Source organism: Salmo salar, chromosome ssa15, assembly GCF_905237065.1.
Source record: "Salmo salar chromosome ssa15, Ssal_v3.1, whole genome shotgun sequence".
NCBI lineage: Eukaryota > Metazoa > Chordata > Actinopteri > Salmoniformes > Salmonidae > Salmo > Salmo salar.
Genome location: NC_059456.1, coordinates 71,139,099 through 71,148,014, shown reverse-complemented (window position 1 = coordinate 71,148,014; position 8,916 = coordinate 71,139,099). Strand labels below are relative to the sequence as shown.

Below are 8,916 nucleotides of genomic sequence, written 5' to 3'. Positions count from 1 at the left end.
ACACACTAACATGCAGCTCATTAGAGCCCACAGCCAGACCCTCTGCTACCTTGCAAGGTGTGTGTGGGGGTGGAGGTTATGTGTGCTCAGTGTGTAAAGCCTGGTCAGGAGCGCCCCTGCAATTCCACCGCACCCACCCCTCTACATCGCTTGCCTCAGCCGAAGCTGTTCCCCATCTGTTCATAAAACATGTACAATACCCGTGTTTGAGCTCCCAACAGGCGCTGGGACAAGTGCACTCTGACTTGAACCTGCGCAAGACATTGGCTCTTTTCGCTTTTTTTTAAAAGGGATAATTTCACCTTTATGCCTGGTTAGTTTTCAGTGACTGTTTTCACACATAAAATAAAGGGTCTGGACTGCATCATTTCGGACTGCTTAACGTATAAACGGCGTCGGCAGTAGATCACTGTTTTACTATGTCGTCCACTGCAGAGTGGGAAGAGAAGTAAGTACTGAGGTATCCTCTGTGAGCTCAGTGTAGAGGACAGTGTATCAAAGGAACTCTTTTTCAAGTTGACATGGAGGATGGCTAGCTAATCGCTTAAAACATGGACGACAAAAATAGTCCAATCGGAGCAGTCAAGCTAATCAACTCAACATGTCTGGTTTCCAGTAAAGCGCCGAAGGACAAGACTGTTTGCGTGGACGGAAACCTCTCGCACAATCAGTATCTTACTGTAACTCACTGTCACAATCAGGCCGATGTACTTGCATGCGAGGCAGCCACAGGTTATTATTGATGTTAAAGACCTGAGGTGCTACATGCAACATGCTACATGTGCGTAGGCGCTGTCTCATTATTTTTAGCGCTAAAAGGCTTTGTTATCTCCAAGCAAGTTAGTAGTGGAGTAACCTAACACTCCTTCTCCCCACGGGCTCACCACAACGCCATAGTGTGAGGCACAGCTGCAACTTTGGGGCACACTTATGTTTAGTTAGCGTACCGCGCTCGCCAGAACCGTGTGCGAACATGAACCGGCCTTCTCACCTCGGACCAGACCCGCTATTTCCATATTTACTCACAAAACACCACACCTTCCCTTCACCGACACCACACCTTCTGCACTCGCTCACTCCCTGACCAAGAAGGCCATTCAGAGTTTACGAGCAACAGAATCGAGCAAGTCTGTAAATGTCCTGTTGGAAAGTCGGATAACTTTTTTTTTAAACTCTAACCGTAGAATTCAACTGGGAAGATTAGACCAGAAACGTAAATATCCTACAACCAACTCAAACGGCCAAAACGTAAATATGTTACTAGTAAAACCATGAGATTGGGTTGCATTATAAAAGAACCAGAGAGGTAGAAGTTGAGGTGAGAGGAGGCTGATTATGAGCCGGCAATGAGAAGCCCTAGCCAGCCCTGTCTCGTCTCAGCCTCCAGAGGATCTGCCCAGCGACCAACAGAGTATCAGTTCCACCAGAATACTCCACCAGGAGAAATTAGATCTTCTATAGAGCTTTGTGGAGGAGCAGAGCTGTGAGATTTTCCTCCTTCCAGGCTCTTCTGAGGGCATAGGTTAGCAGACAGACACCTGGGTCATGTTCATTAAGGCAGGCAACGGAAACTGTTTTAAAGCGTTTCGCAACTGGAAACAAAAATGTGCTTTTCGTATTGGACAAGTCCATGTTGTCCCTCCCTGTTTCAGTCTGTTTTCTTCCATTTGGTGCCTAATGAACACTACCTTGGAGCCTTCAGACACTCTTCACACTCTCTATAAACTGTCATAGTTTTATTTGCCACCAGCGAGAGCCATTGTCCCACCAAGCTACCACCACTACATTGATCTTGTTTTCATTTGGATTCCTGTAATATTTGCTGAGCCCCCCTCAGAAATCTTTGATTTTAGTGGCTGAACTTCTCAGTCTTGTGTGCTTAGCAGCAATCACAGCGCAGCAGTTTTGAAGTATGTTTGGTGTGCTCCTCGTCTAGAGCAGAGAGGTTCATTTTCCTCCAGCAGTAAATAAATAAAATGGTGGCAGTTCGCGATCAACTCCCTGGTTTCTTCACTTAATTTCTGCCCCACAATGAGCCTCTCTTCTTTCCTCTCCTCCTCCTTTCCTCCGTCTCCTCTCATCTGTCTAAGGGGTAACCTGAAACTGCTCCCTCGTTCCCGGGGCGGCCCATGGGTTACAAAGGGTGATCAATATGTGCCAAAGAAAGTCTTTAGACAAGTGAAAGAAGCCGCAGTTTTCTCGACCTTCCCCTCCTCCTCCCTCCTTTCCCCCTTTCCTCTCGCTGCTCAGAGGAGCGACAAGGTTAGGGGCCCTTGACAGATAATGTTCTGTCTACTGACAGATATGGACACACACACACACACACACACACACACACACACACACACACACACACACACACACACAGTGTTGAGAAAATCCAAAATGTCCCTTAAAAGGGACAAATAGTCAAAGTAACCCTCTTTGGATCCAATGGTTTGAGAGACGTGAAACTTTCTGGTATTATCTGCTTTGCCCATGGTAATTCAGGCAACTTTGATTTGATGGTGACTAAAGAGATGAAATTCACACACACACACACACACACAACACAAAAAAACACACACAAAAACACACACACACACACACACACACATACTTGAGAAGATAGAGGCTCAGCTCTGTGTGTGCTGGCTTTTTAAAACAGGTCCACCTCTGACCTATGTGTTCTCCAACAGGTGGTGGATGAGATGGGAAACGTCAAGTTCTGCCTGGACGAAGGCTCGGAGGCTGGCGGGAGCTGGCTCAAGTACGTACGCACCGCCCCCTCCTTCGAGGAGCAGAACCTGGCGGCGTGTCACCTCAGTGGAGACCAGGTGAGTGGCGCCTCCTTCCTTCTATGGGCTGCCAGGGTTTAGTGGTTGGGCTGTGAGTGGCACCTCCCTCCTCCTATCAGCTGCCAGGGTTTAGTGGTTGGGGGAGGAGTTGAGAATCAGCTAACACATGCCAGTGACAGAGACTTGGTGGAGTGGCTATTGTCTTTCTTCCTGCCCACCAAGTGGGAAGAACAGTGGACTATGAGCCTGCTTGCGTGTGTGTGCTTATCATTGTTAGTTAGTGTGTGTGTGTGTGTGTGTGTGTGTGTGTGTGTGTGTGTGTGTGTGTGTGTGTGTGTGTGTGTGTGTGTGTGTGTGTGTGTGTGTGTGTGTGTGTGTGTGTGTGTGTGTGTCTAAGTAAGCGTTGTGCGCATGATGAGTAAAAGAATGGCTCTATTGTGTGTCCAAGGCTGGTACGTGAGTGCCTCGCTGAGGAAGTGACTCATGTTAAAGAGGTAGAACAATCATACACCGACACACCTGCGTCTCGTAATCACTCTGGGTCCTTCTCTGGAAGCCAGCCACACTCTCTGCCCGTCCAGAAAGGAAACCTGGAAATGGAACACTCCTGGAGGAATGCCCACACTCTACCACTCACTTGGTCATAAAACCCAGCTGAGCCTAACCCCAATGTCTGGGTGCCGCTTACGTCTCTTCGCCAGTCGTACGCTCTCTCCTTAAAGGTGCTCTAGCGTATGCAACTATCAGCATACAAAGAACCTAACACGTCAATGATACAGTATATCTGTGCTAGAAGGAGGAAGGATCTTTTTCTAAAGGAATACATTGTCTTGTTGGCCACGAGTGCCTTGTCTAGTTTCATCCACGTACAGTGTATATAAATCAAACAATAATGATTTCCTGTTTTACAATTGGTTCTCGTTGTCCGAGGTTGTCCACCCCTGTCCTTGTCTCTGTCGCTTGCCCTGGTGTGTCCATTCCGACGGTGACATATGAGACACCATTGGGGGCCTTCCAGAATAGCTGGGTACGCTCTAGGCTCTAATCCTGGTCAGATTTTCACATCAATGTCCCCTGCTACCCCAAACACAGTCTGAAAAGGCACCCTATTCCCTATAGAGAGCATTGGGCTCTGGTCACAAGTAGTGCACTTTATAGTGAATAGGGTGTCTTTTTAGACCCAGCCAGAATCAAAGAACAAACGGGTCTTACATCCATATCTGGGGGTTGGGCATGTCCCAGATCCAATGGTTCGTTTTGGACCTAGGATCATTTCTTAGTTGTTTGTACTCAGTGGGCTGCTTTGCTTTTGTTTGCGAGGTCTTGTTTTGTCTAGTGGCTCGCGGGCACAACCTTATCATTTATTTACAAACACCACACACATGCACAATGCAAAAAATGCATAATTTATCAAACTTTGTACTTTGCTGCTTTTTTTTACCAGCATGCACAATGCATGAGTTTATGGAAATATGCTCACGACAAGCAAAGTCGAGTCCTTCGGTAACATTTTAAAACATCAGCAGATCATTTATTTACCCGTTTACTCATATGTCATTAATGTTGTAGTGTATCAGAAAATACATGGATAATCATGTATATTTAAACAATTAGGGCAGTGCCGCGTTTTGAAATGATTTCATACATTTCAGTGCATGTCCAAATAATTTACTTTCTTTCAGGGAATGAGAAAAAATGCTTTAATGGTCGTCAATATTGACCTAAGTGTGAATGAATGAGTGTCCATTTCCCTGTTCAATTAATTGATTGTGAAATGACGTGTGTGTGCATGTGTGTGCGTGTGCGTGTGTGTGTGTGTGTGTGTGTGAGTGCATGTCCGTCTAGTAGTAAGGATGAAGCTGCACAGATAGGGAAGGGGCTTCCTTCCTCAATAGGCCCAGCCATTCAGAGAGCCCATTGACCTCTGAACCCCTCAGCCCTCATTTCTCAAGATGCTCTTAAGCAGTTTGTCATAACAACATCAAGTCCTGCCAGCTCCTTCTGCTCGCTACGCCAAGGAGAGCACACACACACACACACACACACACACACACACACACACACACACACACACACACACACACACACACACACACTAAATTTATTCTAAATCAATATGCAGGTTCCTAACCTGAAGGTTAAGCAAATGAAGGAAGCCAGTTAGGCAATTAGCGTTTGTGTATGTGTGTGTGTGTGTGTGTGTGTGTGTGTGTGTGTGTGTGTGTGTGTGTGTGTGTGTGTGTGTGTGTGTGTGTGTGTGTGTGTGTGTGTGTGTGTGTGTGTGTGTGTGTGTGTGTGTGTGTGTGTGTGTGTTGGAAAGAGGGACAGAGCCGAAGCTTGTTTAGGAGCATCCCAGTCCTAATAGTGTTTCCATCTATGAAATGCAAGGTCACAGAATTACAGGAGGCCCGTTTCCCCATAGCCAAAGCCTGTCCTCATACACAGAGTGGTGTTCTGTCTCGGGTGGTAAACGTAGCATCAAGCATGTCCACCCTCTTGTCACACGGTCCTTGTCTTTTGTGTCTCAAGAGGACAAGGCCCCCCTACACCCCATGTTGTTTGATCTCCCATTTCTATCTGCTTTGATCACACACTCCCTTGTGATAAATAGGCCGTTGTGTGTGTGTGTGTGTGTGTGTGTGTGTGTGTGTGTGTGTGTGTGTGTGTGTGTGTGTGTGTGTGTGTGTGTGTGTGTGTGTGTGTGTGTGCGTGTGCTTGAGGGGGACAGTGGGGGATTATTCTGGACCCTAATGGCATTGATGGATGATGTATCTGTCCCCTGGACACTCGAAAGAAATGGGGAGGTCAAGATTTGTCTGAGAGCTGTCAGGGCAGTACTGTCAAGAGAGACAGCTCATATCACAATACATCACACAGACTGCTTCGAAAAGACTATACCCATGACATGGCTCAGCTTCATTTCCGGGAATAATTCTAAAACCTATTTTGAGTTGTTCATGTAAATCTTTACTGTCTTTGCAGTGATACATGGTAAAAAAAAAAGCTACGATATTTTGTGGGTATTGTTGTAGCAACAACCTGACGACTGTGACAGTATTTGTATGTCAACATTTTGTATTTACACACATTATTAACTACGATTTTGTTTAACATTAATATATGTCTCTATTCTTCACATCATTTTTTCACTCAAATTGTCGGTTGTAAAAATGCTGATTAAGAGAGAGAATTTTTCAATTTGTCAGAAAAAATAACACATTGTCACAGGAAAAAGAGGGTTAAATCTATTGAGGAAAATGTATTTGGTGTAGGGTTTAAAAGTGTACATAATATAGGCTAATAGTATAGCCTACTTATCAAAAATGTAGGCTTATAAAATAACTGTTAAATATTGTTTCCAAAACAGTTCTCATAGGCCTATTTAATAGTAAACCATGTCACTATATTCTATTGCAGGCAATTGCGAGTTTAAATAGGGCTCACGCGTTGCAATTACATAAATCGTTTATTCAATGTAGCAAGCAAGCAGGTTCCATTTATGATAACAAAGTCAGTTGATACCAATTATTTTGAACGTATCCAAATGTTTCATGCCCTTGTTTACGTCTTTGGCAGAAATATGTGTACTCTTGCACAAACTGTGAAAAGCATCTGGTGAAAGATAACAAGTTAAAACAGGTGTAGACACTTGTGTTTAAAGCCTGAACTAAAAACACATTGCTCAGCGTTGTTTCGAAAGCCTTTAAAACACCCACTAAGGTGCGCCTCACCTACCCGCTTTTTTTATCGCCCACGTGTGTATTTTTAAAAAAAGTATTTGACCGCTAGATACATTATTTTCATCAATAATAGATGAATCTAGTGGTGAGAGCGGAGACGGAGCTATGGGGAGGGGTCTCCTCGTCAGATCAGGCAATCCTTTGGTTTGAGATAAGAACGGGAGGAGGAGTGGCCTTCGGATAACTCCGGGCGCTCGAGGGGGCAATAGGGAATCACTAGCCTAATGAGAGAGAGCTCCCCCTCATCATCAAAGACGCGCTCACACAGACTAGAGAGTGGCGGCTTCAGCTCCAACCAGGGACGACACGCCGCAGCCTGACTGGCCGCCTGCCTCCTCTCTCTCTCTCCCTGGCCCTGCCTGCCACCCCAGCACCGGCCTGACGGCCTCGTTCCTGTAATGATACTATGGGTTGTGTTGCCAACTCCACCGGGACTCAACTGCTGTTACAACTGGAAGCTCTAAGAACCGCGGCGCAACTTTCCCAACTCTACCACCTCACCGAGAACAGCAAGGTCAGAGATAAACGTGTCTGTCGCATAATTGCCAGTGTGTAAATGAATAATAATAATAATAATAGTCTAATAATATAGCCTACAAAATAATCAGAATAATAATAATAATAATTACGATAATAATGTGCCTTCTCTTCGCAGTGATTAGGAATATTTGTCCTAGCCTCTAAGCACACCTCCGTACTGTCATAACATAGTATTGGGCCGATAAAAGTATTAGATGAAGTTACTACAGTTTTACTATTCTGTGTGAATGTGTTTTACCTCTCGCAATGTTTTGCTGTGTGAAGGCCTGTATGAGGATGAATTGTTGTTCAAACTGGTGGTGAGCGCCCCCATGCGTCCGCACAACACACATTGTGGCTGGTCTTTTCAGTGTATTTGTACTGTATATTGTTCATTGCTTGGTGATTGTATATAACTGTGGGCCTACATGTTTGCTCATAATTCAGCCACATTGGCTATTCAATTCAACATGATCCTGGGCCTATTTTGCAGTTATCGTGTAATTATGTTGGTCTTTCGATTTAACAAGCAAAAACACACATGTATTGCAACCTCTATGTTTCAGTCGCTCAAATGAAATCAGCTGTCGGCCTACATGTGTTAGACATGTTTTTATTATTTTAATTGCGCACGGGTATGCATGCAAGTTGTTCTGTAAATGAATGCACTCCGGGTATTTCGTATTTGATGTGGCATTTCTTGTCATTGTCTGCGTCCCTTCCTTAAAAATAATAGCCTACGAGACACGGTCCGTTTATTTCAATCTTGAAATCTTCAAATACACTTGAACTATATCTTTGTTTACATCCCAAATTATGCTTGTATTTGGCTCATTGAATCCCAACATATTCTAGGCCATTTTTTGGCGCATGGAGTCAGCCTGAATTCTAATAACAATGAGATCGAATGTGGAGTTTTACAACCCAAAAGAAGAGCGTCATTGGATAGCCTAATTATTGTGGTAAATAAAAAAAAGAATATTGCCTCCTATCATTTTTTATTAAATATAAATAATAATCCTTCAATTTTTAGAAACAATAATACTGAATGTGCATCGATGAATAGGCCTATCACTATCACATGCTTATATGATGAACAATTGCTGTAAAGTAGACAAAAAAAAAACGAAATCGTATTTATAAATGCATTTATATGCAAAGCAATTTAAATATCAAATAAACGAATTGGGCTGTAAGGATAAATGTCAAATAGCCGTTTTTGGTTAGGCCCACATTTATAGGCCTAATACAAATAATTATTTGTATTGTTGTTACCATTAATAACAATAATAACAACAACAACGATATTGACAGATTAAGATATTAATACGCCTATTAAATCGACGGCAATGAAGAGTAATTGATTTATTAATGACAGACTATAGCTTTTTGTTGTTGACTATACTGTCCCTAACCGCCTCCTCACCCTCCCTTTTCTCTTTAACAGATTTATTATAAAGCTATTAGGGATATTGGAGTGGGGGAGGAGCTACTGGTGTATATGAAGGACGGACTTTTCCCGGAGGGATCGATGGCACCGAACCTAGAAGGTAAGATTAATGCGCATCATTAGCGCATATTTTAAACAAACTCAAAACGAACATCCTGCGCGGCTTTGTTGGCCAATGCAAGCTATAGAGTTCAGAAACTCACACCCATCTTTCACATATGCTAAAGGTGCTGCTTTTGGATTTAACCTTCAGGACAAATTCGTTGTGAAATTTAGCCGCAAAAAATAATTGACGTTTTGAATCTTTTAATAATGATTTTAGATACAGATTTCATAGGCCAAATGTATTTACCCCCAAATAACCTCTTTCTATGGATTTCTTGAGGAAGATCCAAAACGTCACAATTATTTTGGGACAAAATTCACACGG

The 8,916-nt window shown here is 43.6% G+C and overlaps 1 protein-coding gene across 13 annotated transcripts in view; it reads left to right on the top strand.

Moving 5' to 3' along the window:
- Positions 1-8,916, top strand: part of prdm16 (PR domain containing 16) — a 243,686-nt gene that overhangs the window by 209,511 nt on the left and 25,259 nt on the right. For 12 of the 13 annotated variants that reach the window (XM_045696021.1, XM_014146163.2, XM_014146162.2 and 9 more), the window contains exons 4-5: positions 2,679-2,816; positions 8,484-8,586. In XM_045696021.1, coding sequence (XP_045551977.1) covers positions 2,679-2,816; positions 8,484-8,586 — 241 coding nt within the window. Of the gene's footprint in view, positions 1-2,678; positions 2,817-6,553; positions 7,032-8,483; positions 8,587-8,916 lie in introns of those variants that run through there. The other variant, XM_045696027.1, reaches the window with a different exon arrangement.